This window comes from Amblyomma americanum, chromosome 5, assembly GCF_052857255.1.
Source record: "Amblyomma americanum isolate KBUSLIRL-KWMA chromosome 5, ASM5285725v1, whole genome shotgun sequence".
Classification (NCBI taxonomy): domain Eukaryota; kingdom Metazoa; phylum Arthropoda; class Arachnida; order Ixodida; family Ixodidae; genus Amblyomma; species Amblyomma americanum.
Window position 1 is genome coordinate 198,728,748 of NC_135501.1, and position 25,555 is coordinate 198,754,302.

Sequence of the window (25,555 nt, forward strand, 5' to 3'; positions counted from 1 at the left end):
TTCAGGGCCTCGGGGTCAGTGGGCAGAGGTTCTTTACTTTGAGTCCACGCTGCGCAGGAGGTACAAGAGCAAGGCTTAGGGAGGATCGCTGGGGGCGTTCCAGTCGTCGTTGATGATGATGGCCTCTGGCTGAATGTCGTCGTTGTTGTCCTCTGTAGGAGTGATGATGATGTCACCAGGCTTAAATTCTTGTTGTTGTAGTTTGCCTCACAAAATGGTACATACCCACATGGGGCTTGGCCATAATTACGCGGTGATTACTTGTTTTGGAAATTGCATGCGGCAAACATAGCATGAAATCGGCCGCAGGCTGAGCTGACTTGAGCTACTTTTTCTTCACAGACCGTACGGCGGAAACCGAACACTTGCCGAAAGAGGAGATAGGTAGCCTGAAAAAAAAAAAAAAACGAAGGCTAAACATCACGGGAAGCGTGTGGCTTTTTTCTCCTGTAATTTACCGCAGGTATAGATAGTGCGGTACTTATAGAAACTCATAAAATTTTTTTCCTTCTTTCTATAGATAGAATATTCTCTCAGGTAATATTATTATGGAATAAATATACTGAAGCTGACAATGGCGATTGAAGTCCAGGTGCGATGCAGAATGTTGTCTTGGGGTGTCATGTCAAGAAGGCAACAACAACGATGTTCTCACTGCACACCATGCTTACTAAGAAGAAGAAGAAGAAGAAGAAGAAGAAGAAGAAGAACACTCAGAAACATATTACTTGAGGAGAAGAAGAAGAAGAAGAAGAAACGTGTTACAGTCTGTTGCTGGATCACTGTAGGAAAATGCGCTGGGCAGAAACTTATCACTCTGAGGACGTCCGCTTAAAGCTCGGCATAAAAATTGTGTGTGCGTGGGGGGGGGGGGGGGGGAGACATTAGCTCCGCCTGAACGGTATAACGCGATAGCGTACTGGGTTAATTGCCATATATGCCGAATCGGTCATTCTCTGCTTTACATTCATATATCTCTGGGAGCCCTCATACCGCTCCTGGCTCAGTGCTGCAGGGGTTAAGTGATAAGCCACTGCCCTGCGGTGGCAGATGTTCCCAGAGGTGGGCCTTGTGCGCGGCCCAGGTTGTTCATCCAGAGCGACCAATCATTGTCGGTGAATCATGGTCGGGCATTGGTGCCAGCAGAACACGCTTTACACATCGATGTCACCTCGTGTAGTCTGCTGGTATTATATAGATTGCCACTGGGTAGAGCATGCATCGGCGTACTGTATAGAAGGCTACACTATGTAGCCCGCATACATTTGTCCGAATTCCAAATGTTGATACGGTCTAAGGGGGCGCAGTCAGTGTCATAAAATTGAATTCGAATCATCGTGTTGGCATTAACCCTTACAAAATGATCTCTAGACTTCTTATAGACGCTATTGCATTCCTATAGATATTTTTGTCTATTCATAGTCTATAGACAAAAGTACTAAAAGTGTAGGGCCATAAATCTATAGATCATCTACAGACTGCTATGTGATTTGTATTGCGTATAGACTATTCTCTAAAGTTTGTCTATATATCTACAATGGACTCTTGAACTCTACTATTACATGAACGCTCCAACTCTCTTGGTCGTGCTTGCTGAACTAATATATGCTTATATACCATCCGAATGTCAATGAATTACAGTACTTGAAGGCAGGATATATTCAGAAAAAATAAGTGCACGCTTCGCTTAGGAGCTGAGATGAAGGGCAAATCGCATCAAAGATTTAGAAGAAAACAGAACAGACATGCAGTGAAAGTAATGCGCTGACATGTCCGACACTGACTTCTCCCCGTTGAAATATGCATATAAAAACCCAGGGACCAGTATTCCGCACATGATAGCCATACTAAGCACGATACCACATCAATAGCCTTATAAATTCATGACAAGCAAGCGAACTGCAGCTGACACACGAGTGTAATTTCTCGCGCTACTTGTCCGCGTGTGGCTCTGAAATGGCACCAGTGTTTTTATAGCATGCCATGAATGCAGGTTCTGCGTTTCTTGTAAGCTTGGAACGAAAAATGTGTCATATTCACTATACCGGCTAACTTTCTAAACACATATATACAGATGCTTATTTTAAAAACTGTGGGACATACGTCGGTGCGGTCTGCGCATGTAGATTGTACAGCAGGCCACCGCTGTGGCTCAGTGTTTATCTCATTAACGTGCACGTACGATGTCAGTGCACGTTAAAGAACCCCAGGTGGTCGAAATTTCCGGAGCCCTTCACTACGGCGCCGCTCATAGCCTGAGTCACTTTGGGACGTTAAACCCACACAAACCAAACCAACCAACGCGCAGTACAAAGCAGCGCTGAGATACGGGGAGTAAAAGATTTAAGTCGCTTAAGTCGCTTACAGCAAGGTGGACATCATTTACGTGATAGAGCTCAATAATTAGAAAAACAATTACTAATTACAGAAAATATTAATTGCGGCACGTGCTCTGAGTCCTCTTTTTATCTCTGTTTATAAAGTTTACGCCAGTGAACTCCCCCCCCCCCCCCCCCCCTCATCTCTTTACTGTGAATTGAAGAATATTGGCTTTTAGCTTTCTGCCAACATCGAACGCCGCAACCTTATTAACATTTTAACTTTCCCACCCATTAGTGAAGCTACAATCATTGCGGAGCGGTCCCATTCCCTAATGCCAGCATGACACCAATTAAGACCTTGTGATATCTCCAGTGATCTGGGGCAATACTTTGTGATATGGTAGTTGTGAGATGTGGACTCGCATGAGAAGTGCTTTACTGTGAGACATGCGGGTTAAGATCACAAAGGACGCCACAGTAGCAAAGCTAAATTTACACTGGCTTTGGGTATATGATTAATGGCTGCAATATTCACATTTCACTGGGGACTGTTTCAGACAAGAAATTGAGGTGCGCAACTATTTTTGTATTATAATCTTTACTTTTTTGTTACATTTCACTCATTCGCAGGAAGTCTGAAAACAAACTGATTTTCCCAGCTTTGTCGACATAGCGGTGAAGATCTGCTTATCTTAAATACTAGAGGTCTATGCAATAGTTGTTTCTCTACAAAAGTTTTATTCCTTAAAAAGAGTAAATAAGATAACAAGAACTGTACAAGACCAATCCCAATTCAGTGAGAAGAAAACAGCATATAATAAAAGAAATCCTACTTGGCTAATTTTGTAGTGGCTGACAAAATAGGGTGTTAAGCATGGCTTAATCCACAAGAGAAGTCATATGTCCGCCCCGCTGTAGTAACGTACGTCAGCGCTTACATTTAGGTATACAAAAATATATAGTTCCGTGTATCCACAGTGGTACTGTAGAATGAGGTCGCGGTTTCGACTCCCAGCCTCAGTGGTCGGATTTCGAATGAGGCGAAAGGCAAAGTAATCCGTATACTGTGCAATGCCAGTGCATCACAGCACCACCAGTTCATCTAAAATATTCCAGAGCCGTTCACTAACAGCACCTTTTTCTCTGCCTCCGTTCCCCCACTCAATTCTTCCCCTGCAGCGTTACGCAGGAGTTATTAACCATGCGCGCGGCAGTTAACTACAAGTCACACTTGCACCAAGCAGTTTTACTTAGCGTACGTGTCGCTTTAGTTTATCAGAGATTGCTGGTTTCCGTTGCTTGCCATGTATCCTCGGCGCGAGCTTGAAAAGCATATCTAAAATCAGTAAGAACTCTGCTTCATGCTCTGGTTGGCTGGGTGACCAGATCATCCACGGCCTCGAAATTGCATAATCGACGACCTCGCCGTTGACGGTGCCGAAAGAATTGCGCACAGGAATATAGGCGTACCGGTTACCACTTGTAATCGGACTTGCAGCGCACGAGAACCATTGTCGTTTGAGTGTAGAGTTTAGGTGTAGTGTTTTTAGAGCATGTACCACATCTCTGCGAGACCACACTTCCATGCGCATAGCTTAGACTCTCAGCAAACACCTTTGCTCCAATACGGCGGTTAGATTTCATAACAAAACTATGAAAAGTATTAGGTAATGCAACTAGCCTTAGTTCCCACATACAATGTCCGCGATTCTCACATCTTGCGACTAGCAATGAAGAAACATAAGAAAAACCACCAGTGATTGTGTGGCGACCTAACGCGTTGTACGGTTAGCCGCGACCACGGAGGAAGCTATATAGGAGTGGAAACTCCGCTGTCTGCGGCGAGCAGAAAAGGTCACAAGCCCGCGGCGCCACTATCATGCTGGCGGCGCCTGGCGGCCGGGAAAGAAACTACTACTGAAATACGTCACGGCGGGCCCACTGAAGCAAACACCCGTGTCGTCTGCTTGTCGTCTGCTTTGAGCGCGCCAGAGCCGCCTGTCCGGGCGCTGCACATTTTTTTTCGCTGCGGCTTCTACGAGGCGCCGTAAGGCGCCACCACTGCATGCGACCCCGTCGGCGCATACAACTGTGACTTCATCTGGTCGCCTGCGCTCGCTCTCGCTGACGGGAGTTTCACCTCCTATATAGTCTTACTCCGTAGCCGCAACTAATGCCCATGCACCTCTTCCGATTTCTGTCGCCTTGCAGCGCCAGTTGCTGTAAACGATAGCTCACACTGAAGTGTAGAATGCGTGACGCAAAATCATAAAATACACGGAGATACAGGTTGAAAAACTCGTCTAATATTGAATGGGCACAACGCAAAAATGGCACCGATGTCTATTTCAAAACCAGACAAGGCATGTTGTTAGTCCAACCGCAATTTTTACAAGGACGCCATTCTTGCTCAAAACACCTCACTCAGAACGTCTTCAAAACGTCTTGAAAACGCCTGTGGTCACAGAGGTACTGTAAGCAGGAAGAAGTCTCTGCAGGCTTTTTGTTTTTACAGACGACAAATACATTGGTACCAACACAGCCCCACTGCGCCGACTGAGCGGGGCAGTATACCGTTGGCTGCTCAGCAGGAAAAAACGTCGGGGCCGGCGTGCTTGTACGATTCGCACAGTGTCTTCAGCAGGTCAGGGGTGCAGCTGGGGCTGTGCAGGTGCACGTCGAACAGCAGCCACGCGGTGCGACTTCGGAATTGGATTCCATCGGAGGCCAAATCAAAGAGCTGCGCGAGAGCACGAGGTTAGTCGCAGGGCGCTTTTCGTTGAGCTCTGTACTATACTTTGTGCTTGTACTACACTTTGTACTATACTATACTATACTATACTATACTATACTATACTATACTATACTATACTATACTATACTATGCCATACCATACCATACTACACTACACTACACTACACTACACTAAAGATTACCATACTATGCTATACTATACTATACTATACTATACTATACTATACTATACTATACTATACTATACTATACTATACCATACTATACTATACATGGAGCTCCAGGCAACAGGCACTCTCAAGACAATTTCAGCCACCGCAGGAATCACAGTAAACACAGCATGTAACCGAAATGCGCCGCCTCGGCCGTTTGCTTGAAACTTGTGGACTTTGGTTCTCCACTATGCGTGGAAGCTTGCCTTCAGCTCTGAAGGGGAGAGGACTGGAATTCCTACCACATTCGAAAGATGGGGAACCGTGATGGTCATTATCATTCATTATAACCTTAAAGGCCCCGGCCTAGATTACAAGGAGAGGTGAGAGTAGCCCATAAAAATAACACAAAAATAGATGGCCGAAAGGAGAACAATAATGGACAAAAAGAACTCAGTTAGAAAGCTACAGTTAAAATGACCAAGGCGCTGTCACGAAAAGGAAGAGGTAGCAACATTTGTGTTGCGTAAAACGATATGTTAGGTGCTATTTGAATCTATAGAGAAATCACGTTCGATAACATGTTCGGGAAGCTTATTCCACCCTTGTGTCGTTACTTGCTAAAAATATTTGCTAAAGAGGTTCAGAATTCGAATCAGAATCAGTTTATTTTAACTGAGTTTATTTAACTGACAGTTGATCTGTGTAAACGACGGATGCTCATGCAGTTCAGCGAACGGTATGAAGTGCGGACAGGTGGTAAAAGTGACGCGCGCTGATTGGGAAAGTTGTGGAATAGTTTATGGAACAGGCATAGGCGAGAGGTAGGGCGCGTGAGGGCTAGTGGGCTTATAGCGAGAGGTGACTTATAATACTGATGCGGCAATCACGGTGCGTAGGCCAGGAAAAAACGCGCAGGACTGTACACTTTTTTCAAAAATGACGAACAGAGACAAACAGAGCCGTCTTCTAATATGTTCTTCTTTCTTCAAGGCCAACCCTTTGCGGAAAATCTTCACGCGGGACATTTGAGCGGGACATTTTGTATTCATGAGCTGTATTTCTCCTAAGAACTACTACACACTATTACTTCCCACTTTTAATATCTATACAATACTACTGTCTAGAAAACCAGCTTTCGTCTATGAAAGGAATATAAGTAGAGGAAAATTATTATTCGTGCTGGCGAAACATCGCCTTCGAACAACGCCACATTGAGAAAAAACAGTTTTGCCGTTTGTGAAAGGGCCGAAATCGAATAAATCGCATTGTTTTAAACTGGGATCTGATGGCGCATTGCACAGTACAAGAGAATTTGACGCACATGAAAGCTCTCAAGGCAAAAAGGCAAAGAAGCCGCAAAATTATTCACTATCAAATCTAATAGGCTTCATTAAAACTATATTGCCTAATAAATGCTGCCCTATATTGTAGACACAAGGATTTAGCACAAAAAGCGCGAGCTGCAACCATTCCGTGTAAACAATCACCTTAACAAAAGCGCTGTATGCACGGCACCGTATTGCTTCGGTGGACTCACGTACGTCCGCACGCTTGTGGTGAGCGTCCAAATAAATAAATAGTTAAAGAAATATGTTTATTTATTTCTTTATTTACTTTGGGGCGCTGGCGCACTGTCCACTTTTATGCTTCACCTCGTCTTCATACAGTGTATGAATCAGTTACATTAGATTCGTAGCATATCGGGTCATATGCTGGGTGGGATTGGGAGTCCTTACTTTTTCTTCTGCTGATTTATCCGTCCAATTCAGCAAAAGGTGTACATTAGTGCCTTTTTGACCACTTAAAATATTTAGTGCATAACAAGTGAAATACAATGCTATGCCCTTAAATACAGCATGTATATCAAACCTGATGCATGCACTAAACTTGTTGCCACGTCATCGGACCAAGTTCAAGTATGACCTTTCTTCAGGAAAAAAAGAGGCTGAGGAACTGACTGAACTCTACTCGCGGACAACTTCCAATGTCACTGCAGCAGAGGACAGGCAGGAGAAGGAAGGCGACGGGTCGTTGCCCTCCTACCTATGGCTAGGCCTGCGCAAGGGTCCAAGGGGGAAAGTGGAGAGACGAGGCGGGGTAGCAAGGGTTGATGTAGACCCCTGCACACTGTACGGGGACAAAGGCCCATCTTTCCTTTCCTGCCTAGCCTCTGCTGCAGTGCTACAGAAAGTTGTCCGCGAGTATAGGCTACGCTTCAGTTAAAACATTCAGCGAGAGACGTCATTGGTCACACTTGACAACTAGGTAAATTATTAAACGGCTTTACCACAAAGATGTTTTGTAACAAAAATTTTCATGTTTGCAGACATATCTGCGCCCCGTCCTCTGTCTAAAAAACACGTTAGCGCGAGTAGAACTGGGCTAGTCACATTCCCTGTATTCTATTTGGGAAAAAAAAGTGTTTCTCGCGAAAACGATTTTTCAGAATTTCCACAGTTTTATTTTATATTTTTAGAACTGCTTGTTCTAAAATTTCTGTAAAAATTCAAATATAAACATCTATTAAATTTTACAAAAAGAAGAAAACAGTTTAAAAGTTCAACTCGGGTATAAATTTGATTTCGTCATAAATGCAAATATATTTAGCATATTTGCAATTGATGTAGAAGAGCTCGAAATATAATATATAAATATCTAAATTACGGTAATCTGAATTTAAAATTAAGAGAGCGTAAAAATTTTATCCTGTATTTGAATTTCAATTAAATTTCTAAACAGTTAAAATGCCAGTTTCAAATAAATTTACATTTACTAATGCAAGTAGCCGAAGTGCCCCCAGTGTTACGAATATATCTTCGAAGACGTTTGATGCAGGCTCGTATTAACTGCTTTCGCAGTAATAACAATGAACCCGTTTTTCACTGCACTGACCAGAGCGTTGAATCCCAGGCCGTTTTCCGATAAAAATACGTTCTTCCGGTCATTTGGGGTCAGATAGCCGCCGACGGCTTGGGTGCTTTTAACTTTTCCAACAAAAACGTCAATAGTTGGCACCGGCTCCACGGGCTGAGGTGGTCCATGTCGGCAAATCTGGAATGAAATGGCCACGAACGCATGAGCTACGCATGTGCACTCTGTCAAATGTATACAGCCCATGTGGTCTGCCTCTGAGCCCTGCAGCACCTCTCCTCTTGCATACTCAGGCACCCTAATCTAACGAAGGCGGGAGGAAATGGCAGCTCCGATACACATCAACCCATCGGATGTTCTTAAGGTCAAAGGCCATAGGTCAACAGCCCAAGGGGTCTGCCTCTGAGCCCTGCAGCGCCTCTTCTCTTGCATACGCAGGGACACTAATCTAACGAAGGCGGGAGGAAATGGCAGCTCCGCCGCACATCACCCATCTGATGTTCTTAAGGTCAAAGGCCATAGGTCAACAGCCCAAGGGGTCTGCCTCTGAGCCCTGCAGTGCCTCTCCTCTTGCATACTCAGGGACCCTAATCTAACGAAGGCGGGAGGAAATGGCAGCTCCGCCGCACATCACCCATCTGATGTTCTTAAGGTCAAATGCCATAGGTCAACAGCCCAAGGGGTCTGCCTCTGAGCCCTGCAGTGCCTCTCCTCTTGCATACTCAGGGACCCTAACTTAACGAAGGCGGGAGGAAAATATAGCAACGCTACACATCACCGCATCGGATGTTCTTAACGTCAAAGGCCATAGGTCAACAGTCCAAGGGGTCTGCCTCCGAGCCCTCCAGCGCCTCTTCTCTTGCATACGCAGGGACCCTAATCTAACGAAGGCGGCAGGAACTTAAGCCCTGGACCCTCCTTAGCTTAGGACTGTCAAATGTGCTCAAGAACCCCGCTACACGGCTTGGAAGCAAATTCCTTGGGCTGCATATTTTTGACAAACACTGGACGTCCAAAGCAAGTAATCGCTGGCGTCATTCCCGTTCCTAGCTAATCAATTGGCATCTTTCAGTTTATGCCTCATTTTCAGGCATATCTAAGCCGGGCACATGTACAGCTTTTGCCATTCACCTATTCACCTATATGGGAGTAAAAAGAGAGTGAGGTGTCCTCTAGCGCACACCCTTTTATACTCCAACACTCTAAACAATAATACACCTACATGGGAGTAAAACAGGAGTAAGGTGTCCTCTAGCGCACACCCTTTTATACTTCAACACACTAAACAATAATACACCTATATAGGAGTAAAAAGAGAGTGAGGTGTCCTCTAGCGCACATCCTTTTATACTCCAACACTGTAAACAATAATAGACCTATATGGGAGTAAAAAGGAAGTAAGTACTTGTCCTCTAGCGCACACCCTTTGAAAAGGGAGAACACTAAAGTACAGCTTACCCCCATTTTACTCCTTCCTGTTCAAGAGTGTAAGCTTCGAATCAATAACCCGACCACTTTCGTAATCCGGCCAGTCTGTTGAAACAATAAAGGACTGCGGTTTTTTTTTCATGCGTGCACCTTACCACGTCCATGCTGGTGATGTTGCTTTGCACGCATTGGGCGTACGGGATGGACGCCACATCGGGCGCGTCACTGCTGAGCTGGTAGACGATCGCCCCCAGCTGGTAAGAGAGGCCGGCTATGGCGAGCGAGCTGTTGTACGCGGCTCCCGTCCGCGCCACCACCGTCAGGTCTCTCTGCGTTGAATCGCTTCCCCTCAGAACGATTGAGTCACTTCCCCTCAGCACGCTTTCAAGCAACGAACTGCTGCAGTCGTGCAGATTTTTGCGCAAGATTATTTCAGTGAGCTTCGCATCACGGTAAAAAACTGCTCAAAATTGAAATAGTCTCTCTAGCGCAGAAAATACGCAAACATGCAAACCGTTTAGCTGACCGCAAGCTTACAGACTCTATTAGGACCAGTTGTGTTGCCCTGTATTATACATTGCTTCACTCTAATAGAAAAGCCGTAACTTCCACTGTAAACGCAGATTTTGTCTAGACAGATGATGGCTAAAGATTAAATATTTGAAGAGGCAAACTATGGTAAGCTGTGGTGACTCGACAAAACTTTTGTGCGTGGATCTCAGCAGCTAGGTTATACAGCCATTCACTGCAAAACAGAGTTCACGGAGTGCATTCTGTGCATTAAAGTAAAAATTCTCTTCTTTTGATAGTAAGCGCTCCTGCAGCGCGGTCTTCTTTGGCCCCGGGTATTTCAGGCTGTTGATTCCATTAAGAATGGGTACCGGCTTCTCCGCTCTTCTCCTGTTCCCCTACTGCTCCGCGCGTACGCGCTTCTTTTTATTTTGCTGTAAGAACTGCCCAGATGTTACCTTCGCTGTGGGTTAGCGAGTCACATGTCACAAGAGGAAAATCGCATCATTTGGCGGTGTGGTGAACGAACACATAAGAAAGCAAAAAAAAAACTGAGCCGACGCTGAGGCAGCGATCGAATACTGAGCGTTAACAAACCTAACATAAGTCGCCAGCTCGAATCCCTGCCGCGAGCTTAATTGGTATAAGTTTATGCTGCACAACACGCTAAATAGTGCGACACCATCCATAACATCCTGCAGCAAACGGTTGGCCCACAAATTTTACACGAATGTCGGGACTATGTGGCCCGACTTTGACGCCTGCCACACAGGAATATATATGCCGGATTGACATAGTTTTGTTTCGAGTTGTGGCGCTCACGGGCATCACGCTGCCGCATGTTATTATATTCCATTATGTGACTACCTCGGATACCATGACAAGCACTGGGTTTCGACTTGCGTTATAACGCATAACGCTGAGACCCGAAACGCGAGAAATACAGCTTAACGCTCTAATACAATGTCGTTGCTGTGGAGGCCGCCATATTGGATTTTATCCGTGCACTCAGCATAACTCGGAGGCTCGAAACGCGACCAGTCGAGCTAGCGCTCCAAAAGGTGCCTCTTTCCACTATTGCTATCATCTTCTCATTTTCACTCTCGTGTTAAACTGCCCTGTTCTGTCTCTGGTTTGCTCACAAGTTTACTTGGAAGTTATATATGTGGTACTGCCATGCTGGACGACTCTAAAACTGTCTGACCAATGCCCACTTCTAAACGAGTACGTCGCGCGACTCGCAAAGCCGGGGTCTAAATATGTGATAGTCGTTTTTTTCGTTTCTGGATGTAGTGATGTTTACATTTGAGCCCCTTTTTATGTAGTTGCGTTTCTTAAAGTGTTAGCTCAGTGCCGGAAGGCATATGAGGAAGCTCACTTCACGATGCAACCCAAATCATGGGAAAAATATATTCCAACATTCAGCAGTCGAAAGCACGCAGCTACATAACAGCAGCGCAAAAGGGAAAAAGTACGAGCATTGTACCAAGCATGGATTGATCCGTGGAAGCGAAATCTCCTAGACAAAGAGATAAAAGTCAGTAACAGCAGCAACTCCTTCTCTGAACTGCGAAAGCGATCAGTTTTAAGGGCAGTTATGGCACATTCGATGCTGCAGTTAAATGCGTTGGTGTTCAACGTTCTGATCAGGGGCATTCTGGAATATGGCTTCAGTGAAGCTTCGCCCCAGTTCTTTAGAGCTCTGCGCCAGTAGGACTCGAACGAACACGGTCTCTGCCTTCCTCTGGTGGCATTGTTGGCAACTGCTAAGCATTGTTTCGTGGGCCATGAAGGTTAAACTGCAGATTGGGTGGACTCGAAGTGCACTGCACACGCTTGTTCGATGACCTTCCAAGGTTGTCGAACATCGAAGGTACTCGAAGGTCATTGCTTTGCACTAAGTCCTTTAGGGACGTCAGGAAATTGTATAGAAAGGAACTTAAACTGCAGATTGGGTGGACTCATAGTGCACTGAACACGCTTGTTCGATGACCTTCCAAGGTCGTCGAACATCGAAGGTCATCTAAGGTCATTGCTTTGCACTAAGGCCTCTAGGGACGTCAGGATATGGTATAGAGAGGAACTTAATCTGCAGATTGGGTGGACTCGAAGTGCACTGCACACGCTTGTTCGATGACCTGCCAAGGTCGTCGAACATCGAAGGTCATCGAAGGTCATTGCTTTGCACTAAGGCCTCTAGGGACGTCAGGATATTGTATAGAAAGGAACTTAAACTGCAGATTGGGTGGACTCATAGTGCACTGAACACGCTTGTTCGATGACCTTCCAAGGTCGTCAAACATCGAAGGTCATCGAAGGTCATTTCTTTGCACTAAGGCCTCTAGGGACGTTAGGAAACTGTATAGAAAGGAACGAGGACGCGGAGTGGAGGGGAAAAGCCAACAGTGTGCCTCAGCAGTGTTACCGCTTCCGTTTCTGTTGTTTTGAGCTAGAGTATGTTACTGCATGAAGCTATCCAGCCACTGCATATATGCGATCGTTTGAATTTGGGACATTGAACTACACAGTTAGGAAGGAGGCCAAGCGGAAATGTGCTTTCAACGTCGAGAAGGAACGCTGCCAAACGCACCACACTTGGGAACCTGGGGTTCCGCGATTTGAAGGACACGGGAGGCGCTGCGATGCAGTCGGCCCCACTCTGCAGCCTGCCCGAGGAGGAGATCGCGATGACGATGTCCGCCAGTGGCCTGCGGTAAAACAAAAAAGAGAACAAAGTATTCCACAGCGTATCTCCTTGTGTTCAAAGAAAACCCAATGCGCTGAGCGAGAACCTGGGCGAAACTGCTGCACAAATGCATTTCCTTCGAACACACCTTGCAGTCTGCATTCTATAGAGAATGTTCTCCCTAAACCAGAAAAATAGCGAGAACTTTTTTATTTAGGATGTTCACGAATGGGAAATTGGGATAAAGGAGGGAGTGAAAGAAGAAAGGAAGAAGAGGTGCCGTAGTGGAGGGCTCCGGAATAATTTCTACCACCTGGGGATCTTTAACGTGCACTGACACCGCACGTTAAAGATCCCCAGGTGGTCGAAATTATTCCGGAGCCCTCCACTACGGCACCTCTTCTTCCTTTCTTCTTTCACTCCCTCCTTTATCCCTTCCCTTACGGTGCGGTTCAGGTGTCCAACGATATATGAGACAGATACTGCGCCATTTCCTTTCCCCCAAAACCAATTATTATTATTATTATTATTATTATTAATAATAATAATAATATTATTATTATTATTATTATATTCACTTTTTCTCTGAGAGAAAATTGATAAGAAACTAGAAGAAAAGGTAACCATATTCCACCGGTGGTATTTGAAACCACGCCTTCGCATGCTGCACAAGGTACAGCAATGGACGCGACATGCGGTGGTTGTAACATAAGAGTATTCCCGCAAGTTGCCACCCTCATATTGGGATGATGTTACACGTGACACTTCCGGACGTTTCACGCCTGCCGCTATCTCCGAGGGTGGCGCTCGTGAACACTTTTAATAGACGTTTTTAGCATACCGGAGACGTACCACCGGAGACGTATACAGGTTCACCGGATCCCACTTGCGCATGCGCAGAGGCATTGTTGGAGCGCACTGCGCGTGAGCAGCCGGCGTCCAGTAAACCGGTATACGTCTCCGGTAGTACACTCGAAAGTATAAGTACAAGTAAAGGAAGTCAACTGTCACCGAAATCAAGGAGAGGATGTAGGAACGTTTGTATTTTTCAGGCTTGTGGCATTCACCAAAGAGAAATGAATAGAGACACAATTTAGAAACATTTCACTTATTACGTCGTATCGGTGACAGTTAGCTTACTTCACTTGTCTGTCATAACGAAACTCTCATTTCCCTACTGTTTTCTGCTCGAAATAGAAGGTTAGACAGCCGCTTCAGTAGCACAGTTGGGGAAACGCCGTATGAGGGACGCGTAGGTCGTGGGTTCAGATCCCACCGACGTCATGCATTTGTCATTTTATATACTTTCTCGTCAGTTATCTTTAAGAGAAAATGTGATTCACTACGAATATTTCATTAATGAGCATCACAAATTATGAAAGGTTTCCTTATCGTTTTCTTGATTTCAGGGACTATTGGCTTTGCGGAGAGTATACGTATATCATAATAAGCCTTTAATTTCCTTACCCTTGTCGGCCCAATGTATTCTGTCATGGGCATTCACTTAATCGGAAAGCCAGTTTTATCGCCAATCCTTGGTGGGGCCTGCTAAGGCCCATCCTTTGTGCCAAGAGGCGTGATTTTCAGCCTTTAATCGGAGCGAAACCGAATCGGGTCGACACTCGTACAGGAAAAGATAGTCATCAACGTACAGGTATATCCGCGTCATCAGCACGGTGCTCAGCTCTTCCACCAGATTTTTCAGCTTCTCCTGGGTGCACATCTTGCCTTAGAATAAACTCTACACATCTCCAGCCAAATTGTTTAATTTGGAACCCAACGTGTCAGAGCCGGCTCGGCTCCTTCTTCAGGGATGAATGGGGGCAGTAGCTAGCGTCCTCAACCAGACAGGCAAATCTGTAAAAATGTTTAGTTTTCACATATTGCCTTAAAACTTCGCCAACGACAGCCGCAAGCAACATTTTAGGGGTCAAAGAAGGTGTCCATGTCTGCTCCGCTTGCGTTCTGGAAACGCGTTACGCCATACCATTCCATTCCGTCGGTGACAACTTTCAGAATCTCTTCGTGCGCCAGGGAACAGTATAAATCCTTGATGCCCACCTACTCAGAACCCGCTCAGTGATAGAGGTCTTTTGGCCTGAAGGTAATAGGAGATCTCGAAAGTCCTCCTTACTAGGAATGGGTTCTCTCAGGATTGTATATATTGCGCAAGCAAATAAACCATTTTCGTAGGTCGTCGTCACTGCTTGTCTTTGTCAATTTTTCTTTCATTGTGCTGCCGTCGTTTTTGTAGCTATAAACCAACTAGCTCGAATCACCACTCTGCATCAGTTCATGAACATACTATGCGGCTGATATAGCAAGCACCTCAATCATCTCAAGGCGATGATGAAGCTGCTGATAGCATTCATCATGCGCTCGAAGCAGTTCACCGGTCGCTTCTTGTTCGCCGCTTGCTTGTTACAGCGAAGCTGTATACCTCTACCGTCCAAGGAAATTTTAGTGTCGTCGGCGCCTTCAACAAAAAACGCCGGGCTAGAAATTGAATGCTACTCCGAGTGGAAAAGTACCCAACAGCATAGAAATCGTATATCATATAATGTTCGTAAAGCAGTCGTAATGTAAAAAAAATAAATATACGAAAAATAAAAGAAAAATAAAAACAAAAATAAGAATATATACACGACGGGTAAACCTCTATTGAAATCAGGCGTACAGCATATAGCTCAGTACTCGTTTTGATAAAGAAAAACAAAAGCGTCCAAACCACATGATGGATGATAAGCCGCATGTGGGAACACCGTCCGACGCGTTCCGCTTAAGATTAGTCTAAAAAATTGAATGCAAACAGCATATCTCCTTTGAAATCAGGCATACAGCACACAGCTCAAGTGCATTTCACTTGTTTCTGGTTCCACTCTTTGTACAGCCACGTGTGTGAATTTTCAAGAGACGTCGCAATGGGTGATTGGGTGTCGTTTTACAGCTTCGCTGTCCAACCACCTTCACAGCGTAGATTGGATAATAATAATAATAATAATAATAATAATAATAATAATAATAATAATAATAATAATAATAATAATAATAATAATAATAATAATAATAATTAGTTTTTGGGGAAAGGAAATGGCGCAGTATCTGTCTCATATATCGTTGGACACCTGAACCGCGCCGTAAGGGAAGGGATAAAGGAGGGAGTGAAAGAAGAAAGGAAGAGAGGGGTGCCGTAGTGGAGGGCTCCGGAATAATTTCGACCACCTGGGGATCTTTAACGTGCACTGACATCGCACAGCACACGGGCGCCTTAGCGTTTTTACTCCATAAAAACGCAGCCGCCGCGGTCGGGTTCGAACCCGGGAACTCCGGATCAGTAGTCGAGCGCCCTAACCACTGAGCCACCGTGGTGGGTGGATTGGATCCGCAATTTTTGTTTTCGGCGCTTTACATCTAGACGCTCAAACGAGTGGTGCGAGACCTCAAGTCAGCGCTTTAATCGGGTGGGGGGGGGGGGGGGGATTTTCGTTAGCAAAGAATTGGTGAACTGTGACTGAAAGGTCTTAAAATGTTAAACTAGAAGCATAGAACGATGTTTCACAGGCACGGTGAAACCGTTGAGATCGCGAGCTAACTGTAACAGCTGTCGCCCAGCATACCACATGCGTTCGACTTACACGGAAAGTAGAGTGGTGAGAGTCCTAAGAAAGCTCACTCCATTTTGGACGCTGTAATCGTGGAGGCCGACTGCCAGAACTGTCTTTCGGGTTTGATCACCGCCCTGGAGCGTTTTCATTGCCTGAAAGAAGGAAAACAACAACGTGCTTTCGGATACGGTAGCATTGTTTGCAACAGCTTTGCTGGAACATAGTTGTGGCGACCATTGTCCGTCCCAAAGACGACAGCTAATGCTATTTTTAGCATTCCGGCGTCCATCAGTGGCGAGCCAAATCAGGAAAACCTGAGGAATTTCTGTAGCAAAACTAGGCGATTTTCAGGTCCCATGGGTGCTCATTCGCGAGAGAAAAATATTTTTTACTGAGTAATTTAGATTTTGAAGAAAATATATGTTTTACGGTCACTAGAATCAAATTCTTGTCGCGGGTCATGACTTCGCTACATTTAGAGATCTGCAATCGCACACCCACACACACACACAAAAATTGGAGGATTGTTGACGCACCCGTAGAGATCAGCTTCGAAAAAAAGTATTAAAGACATCTCAGTTAGGTTCTGGCAATGGCTGGAGGTAGCCGCATTTCGCGAGTAGGCTGTTTATGTTTAAAGAACAGGAATTATTTCATATGGGCAAACTTCGTGTATTTATAGTTGCAGCTGTTCCAAGGGCGAGGGAGAGAGTCACGCTTTCCTGTAAGTCACCATGAAGGGCAAGAGGTGCAGAACACAATTTACCCATTGTTCAATAAAAGAAAAGAGCCTGTGAACGCATAGCCTCCACATTTAACGCGTTAGGAAAGAGCACGATGCATTCCGGCGACCAGCGCCGATCGAAAGTTTTCGAAAGCACTTCGGAACTGCTGCATGCGCACCAGAGCAACTCACATAAATAGTCTGTAGTAGGTTCGGATACTCTTGCCTCGCGTTTCTGACAAAGGCGTTCAGTATGGCGTAGTGCCTGATGTTGTTCTGTTGCAGCACAGCCAGGCTTCCACTGGCATCTTGTATGCTCTGCACGGAAGTTCGCCTGAAGCAAGATGACAAGAATCATAATGACGACTCTGCCGGCTATGGTACCAGGAGCTCAACTGTTAAGATAAAGCTTTCGTTAACCTTCGAAAGTAGTACTGCCTGCTCTGAAGTCAAAAGACCAGGGTGAGTTTGAGAAAGGCATAAAAGATGTGAAGCGTGTCCTGTATAAAATACATATTGCTAATTGTTACTGCAACGTACAGAAGATGCGAAGAATACTTTGAGGGCACGTAATTACCATTGCAGTGCGATAGCATATTAACTTCGTTGTGAGCTGCCATGCACGACCTAATATACCATAGAAGTGGCAAGAAGGATTTCCCTTCTCCACTTTACCACCTGCCATGGCTGGCTGGCTGGCTGGCTGCCATGGTTGGCAGGTGGCAGGTCACAGCATGCTAGGGAGATGGCTCTACGTGGGAAATTGTGAGAACGGTGGTGGGTGCCGGGACATGGTTCTTAACATTATCCTGCTAACGAACAGGGGAGAAATGCGATGGGTGTCACTCTTCCAGAAGACATTCTCCAGCACTATTTCACTATTTATTATTGCACAGCACGCATAACAGGAATATGCTCACTGAAACGAGTGGCTCAATTCACACAGTCGGCGCTAAAAAGAACTTCCCAAACACTAAATCTAACACTGTGCCACGCTAGTGGTTGGTTTTATCAGCGTTATAGTTGTGACGACCCAAATCATCGTCACTAAGATTCTTTATCCGCGCATTCTTGCCACTCGACATGTTGACGTTAAGATTTTGCCAATGAGAATGGAGTAGTTCGTGACAGTAACACGCAAAGACTCTGTGAAGCTCACTCTGCCGTTTCTGGCCCGATATATCATCATCATCATCATCATCAACCTGACTACACCCACTGCAGGGCAAAGGCCTCTCCCATGCCTCTCCAATTAACCCGGTTCTTTGCCAGCTGCCCGATATATACATTGCCGCAGAGTCGTGCTGTCTGGCTGTTCGCCGCTGGTTCTGAGTATGGCTGGCGCGTCTCGCTCTCAACCTCTTGGCCGCAGCCTCCGTTGTTTCGTCACTCTGCTGCATGCGTCCATTTAACGCGTACTGATGCTCAGTAGGCCGAGTCAGGAAGTGGCCGCTCGTTAGAGGCCGCTCGCGATTGCGGTGGTACGGCAGCTGCCTCTTCCACTTCGATTTCGATCTGCGTTCTCCACCATGCAAGTGCACCTAAAACATCTCGGAGCACACGTCATCGCCAGTCGCCTCACTCACCCGTAGTCGAAGGCAACTCCGGGCTTAACTCTGCTGTAGCTCCTGGCCACTTGTTGAAACATCTGCCAGCTGGCCTCCACTCTGCTGGCCTGCAGAGTCTGGCCCGAGACGACCACCTCGGTGTAGAAGAGGTAGTCGCAGTACCTGTCTGGCGGGTACATGGACTGCGCCACAGCAGAGTGCCCCACGGTGCAGACGAGCTCTTTGACGGGGCCTGCGTCGAGCACGCGGTGGGTGTTGAGATTGCACTTAGCCAATATGTACGCTTCTCCAACCATTTGGTCATTTGTGACTTGCAACCGAAACTCTGGAGGCAAGCAAGTCCGTGCCAACCGCACCTGACACCGCAAATGTGATTGCACGTGAGCCACAGGTGGACATGACTAGGTACTGCAGGCGAAGATCACTAGGTTCCGGGTATATGGATGCCTCAAGGTAAAACACGTGAGGCGCAAAAATATGGAGCTGAATCTCCCCAATAAAACATTTTCCTCATTTATTATGGAGGGGCAGTAAGGACGAGTTCCAGCCGCGGAGGCCACATCTCCGTGAAGGCGAATCGCTAAGAAAAATGCCAATGTGTTGCAAGATTCAGTGCGAACTTAAATAGCTAAGATGATCGAAATTAATCCGGACACCCATCCACGCCGATTTCCCTCATCTCTCTATGTTTTCCCTCTCTGTCTATATTTCGCTCTTCAAGGCGCCGATTGGGTCAACACTCTGCCAACACTCTGTCCAAGAGAAAAAAATAAAGACAATGAAAGACAATGACTGTGTTATATCGAGCAGTTTCTTACGTGGCTACCATTTGGTTTGGTTTATGGGGGTTTGGCATCCCAAAGTGACTCAGGCTATGAGGGAGGCCATTATTATAACATTCTCTGCGTCTGCCAATGAAGACACCTGAAAAAGTGTCTTCAATCATTTCAACTGCAGGACGTATGACGTTTACAAGTTATGACGTGCGTCTTCAGAGCATGTAGGGCAGGCTTTAGATTTTTTTACAATGAGATGTTACGCGTACCGTCCTGGTACACACCTTACAAAAATTTCTTTAGACAGTCTATAGACTGTCAATAGACTACTGTCTGCAAAGTCTATTGACTCTCCATAGACAAATACTAGAAATTAGTCTATAGGCAGTACAAATACTGTAGACAATTATGGCCATAAATCTAGAGATTGTCTATAGAAACTCTATAGGCAATTTATAGATTTATGGCCATACACTTTTCACAGAATTTTGTCTATAGACTATAAATAGACGAAAATAAATGTCCAAAGGAAGACAATAGACCCTATGAGAAGTCTGTAGACTGTTGATAGATCATTTTTGTAAGAGACGTAATCCGCCTTCTACAGCTGCCCAAAACCACTCAGCAGAAATTTGTTTAGTTTATTCTGATCGTGCAAGCTGAGTCTGCGTATCTTCCAAGCCATGCTATAAACCAAAAAAATGTCTTTTTACCTTCGAAAAACGTTGGAGGAGTCCTATGTGTTTCGTGCTTGCAAATTGCCATGGCTTCGGATGTAAAGACCGACAATCTGAACTTAAATAGTACCACCTTAATCATCAACCTAAACAAAGTAAGTTTTTAAAAAATTCTGAGGCTCTGAGAGCGATGCGCAGGTGCCCTTCGAACCTGCCCACAAATCTTCGCTGCTAAAGGCATGCTAAATATTGGGCTGCCAGACACGATAAAACCGGCCGAAAAATATTGCCGATGTTGGGGCAGCGGCAGGTAGCTCTATCCAGAACACAAGTCCAGCTTTCTCGGGAAAAAATTTTGAAAATTGGAAAATTGTAAGAGACTCTAAATACAATATTAAAGGGAATGGCCCAATATTCTATGTAGCAAAACCTTTCTTTTAAATTGTTTCCAGCGATCGCATAGAACAGTTAAGACTGCCATAGAAAACAAATGGGGAACGCTTTTGACAATAGAAAGACGTGAATAGAAAAAATAGAAGACTGCCGTCGGGTGGTCTGCGGATATACCGGTTTTTATAGTGAAATTTTACATTATAAGAAAAACGGTTTCCCCCTCAAAAGTGGTTTTCTCCAGAATTGCTGGGTATGTTCGCTCCAATTTGTTGGTTCTGAAGCATGCTAGGGCGTTGTAAAACAGGGAACGCCGCGACGATTTCGTGAGCGATAACTGTTTGCTTCGATTCGAGAATGCGGGCAGTAACACTAATCAAGAGCAAAGCAATATGTCTTGTGGAGAATGTATAAGCCAGACCAAACTCTTCGAGAATGGCAAACCTCTGGTCCGCGAAAATTGGTGCGCGTTTGTTTCCCGCCGCTCGACCTTGTGAAAACAACTGGACCGCGATACCGCCAAACACACCTAAGTGCTATAAGGTTTTAAGTTGTGACTGCAGCTCTTACAAAAATTGTCTATAGAAAGTCTATAGACTTCTTATACACTCTATTGCCTCCCTATAGATATTTCGTTTTGTCTATTTATAGTGTATAGAAAAAAGTCTAATAAGAGTGTATGGTCATAAATCTATAGATTGTCGATAGACTGTCGATAGAATTTGTATTGTCTGCAGACTGTTCTCTAAGCAAAGCTATTACCGTGGCCAGTTGGTTGATCATTATGCGAAGATGGTTGATAATTATATAAAGTTGGTTGATCATTATATAAAAACTGACGTTGCGTATATAAACGCATCTTCCGTAAGGAATAAACAGTTGTTATTTTGCGCTTGTGTCTTGTGTGTGTGTGCTGTCTTCTCGTGCCGCGTTTAGCGCATTCCTTCGCATGATGTTCTCTAAGGTTTGTCTATAGAGGATCTATAGACTTTTTCGACAGGAATCTATGGACACTCAATAGACTGTCTAAATAAATTTTTGGACGGTTATGCGGTTATGCACACGAAAGCATGTAAGCATAGCGCACTCTCAAGTGCTGCGTAGTCATTGAGTTACTGTTCAGTATCTCTGTGTAGGTTGGAGATAAAGGGAACCAATTTTCAACATCGATCCAGTGCGGAAGCGCCGGAAACTGATAAAAATTGAGGTATCGCAAAATGACCAGTGGGATAAATGAAGGTTTGGTAATTTCTATTGTAAGAAAGTTTTACTTCGTAAAAACGAGCTTTCCAACGCATAGGATTCTATGGCAGCTTCCAAGGGGAATCCCTGCTACGCCGTTACATCCATTATATCTACAGTCACTGTATCGTTATTGCGATGTTCGACTTTAATGCTCGTACTCGAAACATTTCAGGCGAGAGTTCTTGTATATTGCTGTCTTTCAGCTACTCCAACAGCGGTGCTGTAAATTTTTGCCTCCATAGCTGTTCTTGTTGACCCTCTGCGAGGGCATGTCCATCTCTCACGAAAAAAAAAACAAAGCCTTTCTGGTCTGTTTCTACGCGGAAAGTAAGTGAAGTTTTCTGTTGAACTTTTTTTCCATTTCCTGTCTGCGCTCTTCTTTCCTTGGTTTGATCCTCATGGTTCTAGTATAAATCATCATCATCATCAGCCTGACTACTCCCACTGCAGGGCAAAGGCCTCTCCCATGTCTCTCCAATTAACCTTGTCCTTCACCAGTATAAAAAATTGGCTGTGTTTAGCTCTAGTTAAACCTGGAGTGATGCGATAGCTACATCTGGCCAGGTGTAACTTGCTCAGTTGAATTGCAAAGTCAGTCTTTCGCCGCTTCGTTTCGCTGGGCGTTCCTTCATCTTCGTCCCACTTGACACGGCGCATGCGCACAACTGTTACAGCCCGGTTTCGCCGGCGTGCCGCGCCGCCGGCAGCAGCAGCTGCTCCGCACCCCATGGCTGGTCACGGGACCAACCACGTGTTCAGCAACGGCGCCGCGCCGCCGGCAGCAGTAGCTGCTCTGCGCCACATGGCTGGTCACGGGACCAACCACGTGTTCAGCCACGGCGCCGCGCCGCCGGCAGCTGCTCCACACCACGTCACCAACCACGTGACAGCGTGGCGGCGCCGCCACGCTGAAGGCTCGAAATGCTACCGCAATGCAGCTATCGCTACAAGACGTTACAGATCACTGCGGCGACACGCATTGGAAGAATGCGAAAGCATTTATAAGGCCCTCCTCGCCTCTCGTCCTCTCTCTTTCCTTCACTCGTCGCCTCTCTTCACATTTACTTTGATTACACCTTATTCACCTCAATCACACACTTCGGTTTTTCAAATTTGGCGCCATTGCTGCTTTCGCGTCCTTCCACTATGTCCCCATCCCGTCTATTCGATCATCCGACTTTTGATTCTAATTAACTAATTATACGGTCAAACAAACTTTTTGTTCGAATAATTATCACTCATAAAAAGCCTTTCACACTTAATTTCCACTCCTTTGCCTATTTGTCAACTATTTCGGCGACCATGGTTGTTTTCCTTTCCACTCACTATATCGGCGTCCGCGCTATTCCGACGGTTTTTCGACATTTGTGGCTTTAATTAACTAATCATACTATCGATATAGTTTTTTGCACATCATCCTCACATCATCCTCTATCGATTAAAAACATTCGTTTGATCCTAAAGCCTGGACTCCATGTACGCGAAAACTCACGCGAACGCGCCATGTACGCGAAAACTCACACGAACGCGAAGGCGACGGCGGCAAGCGACGAGCGACGCCGTCGCGCGAAGCAAAATGCATGTGTCGCTTGCCGTGTCGCTCAGATCTGCACCCACAGAAAATTTCGCTCGTCGCCCGGAAGTCCCCCACGCGACTGGCCAACCAGAGCCCCCCAAAGCCGTTTCCGGTTTGTCTACGGTTTCTCACGGGCACATCTCACGAAACCAGCCCGTCGTCTTGGTCATCGCCACCGTCGAGAAAATATTTGGTTTTGTAGCTGAGAGGCAGACCCGCATGATTTAAATAATTAAAACAATCTACTTGTTGGGTGCGGAGGGCTAACAGCATTTGGAGCGGGCTACGCGAGCGGGCGTACTGCAGGGAGAGATGCGTGTCGAGCCGCGGGTACCGGCGCTCGATCCACCGTGCCGCTGCGCTCCAACTGTGCAGAAACACTCGCGGCGCGCATTCTCACTGGTAAATTATAGTTCGCTCACTTACAATCAGATTGCGGTGACTGTTTATGGGAGTGTTTTTACTAAGCCGGAGTGCACAGGCACCGAACGAAAGCACACCTCCCCCGTGAACCCGTGATGTGACTTCGTCTCCGCAAGCCCGCCGTTGTTATCTCCACTGCCGCTACACCGCTGCCGTAGAGGAAATATTCCTTTGGCCCTGACTATGAGACACACTCGCAAAATTTTAAGAGAGGGAACAGGTTACGTGCGTGTTTCTAAGCTTGAGTCCGCTGCGCACGTCGCGGGTTCGCGTCGCCTGCCGCCTTCGCTTGCATGGAGGTTGCCCACAAGCGACGGAGCGAACGCCAGCCGTCGCCGCCGCCGTCGCCTTCGCGTTCGCATGAGTTTTCGCGTACATGGAGTCCAGGTGTTACTCTTATGCAACGCGACAACTCCTCCTTACACGTTTTGATGGCACGACCTTGCCAACATAGCCAAATTAATGCTTTCGCATTAATCATTGGGTCTTACCTGTGGATGGTGGTGCGGCTCTTGCAGTAGTAGTACTGGCAGTTGTGGTGCTGGTGGTCGTTGGTCGGGTGGTCGTCGTTGTTGTGGTAGTACTCGTGCTAGTGGTAGTTGTTCTTCGGGTAGTTGTGGTACTGGTGGTCGTCGTCGTTGTGGTAGTACTCGGGCTAGTGGTAGTCGTTCTTCGGGTAGTTGTGGTACTGGTGGTCGTCGTTGTTGTGGTAGTACTCGGGCTAGTGGTAGTCGTTCTTCGGGTAGTTGTGGTACTGGTGGTCGTTGGTCGTGTTGTCGTCGTTGTGGTAGTACTCGTGCTAGTGGTCGTCGTTTTACGGCTAGTTGTGGTACTGGGGGTCGTTGGTCGGGTTGTCGTCGTTGTTGGGGTAGTACTAGTGCTAGCGGTAGTCGTTTTTCGGGTAGTTGTGGTACTGGGGGTCGTTGGCCGGGTTGTCGTCGTTGTTGGGGTAGTACTAGTGCTAGTGGTAGTCGTTTTACGGCTAGTTGTGGTACTGGGGGTCGTTGGTCGGGTTGTCGTCGTTGTTGGGGTAGTACTAGTGCTAGCGGTAGTCGTTTTTCGGGTAGTTGTGGTACTGGAGGTCGTTGGTCGCGTTGTCGTCGTTGTTGTGGTAGTACTAGTGCTAGTGGTAGTCGTTCTTCGGGTAGTTGTGGTACTGGTGGTCGTTGGTCGGGTTGTCGTCGTTGTGGTAGTACTCGGGCTAGTGGTAGTCGTTCTTCGGGTAGTTGTGGTACTGGGGGTCGTTGGTCGGGTTGTCGTCGTTGTTGGGATAGTACTCGTGGTAGCGGTAGTCGTTGTTCGGGTAGTTGTGGTACCGGTGGTCGTTGGCCGGGTTGTCGTCGTTGTTGTGGTAGTACTCGTGCTGGTGGTAGTCGTTCTTCGGGTAGTCGTGCTTGTAGTTGTCATTGTCGTCGTAGTGGTAACTGTGGTGGCGGTGGTTGTCGTCGTCGTCGGGGTAGTTGTCGCTTGAGTACTTGTACTCGGGATGGTAGTGAGGGGGGTCGCCGGCTTCTGGGTGGCTGTTTGGCGGGTCGTCGTTTGTCGAGTTTGCGTCAGGTCTATGACGGGCGTCATCGTTTCTGACGGTGTCTCTGAGGAATTTAACCAGAACAACACAAAAAACCTAGCATAAGAAATCTGCTCCTTTTGATATGTTACAAAATATCAAACTCAATGAAAGTGCAAGGCGCTGCACGTTTGCCTAAAACTACACTACAAGCTTCTTTAAAAAATTTCGTAAGCGAACATCTTTCGACAGTGTTAGTTACGGAGTCAAAACGTTCATTTCTAGTGGTACGCTTCAAGACGCTGAAGTGAAAGTGATTGAGCGTCGTAATGTTATCA

At 46.1% G+C, this 25,555-nt stretch overlaps 1 protein-coding gene across 1 annotated transcript; it reads right to left on the bottom strand.

The window, feature by feature from the left end:
• Positions 1-4,888: 4,888 nt before the first annotated feature.
• Positions 4,889-25,297, bottom strand: LOC144135481 (uncharacterized). The gene is made up of 8 exons (XM_077668136.1): positions 24,202-25,297; positions 18,642-18,855; positions 17,248-17,389; positions 16,362-16,483; positions 12,631-12,748; positions 9,686-9,859; positions 8,124-8,282; positions 4,889-5,061 (listed from the first exon to the last, which is right to left on the bottom strand). The coding sequence occupies exons 1-8, from the start codon at positions 25,283-25,285 to the stop codon at positions 4,906-4,908; spliced, it is 2,169 nt and encodes a 722-aa protein (XP_077524262.1). The 5' UTR covers positions 25,286-25,297; the 3' UTR covers positions 4,889-4,905.
• Positions 25,298-25,555: the final 258 nt, after the last annotated feature.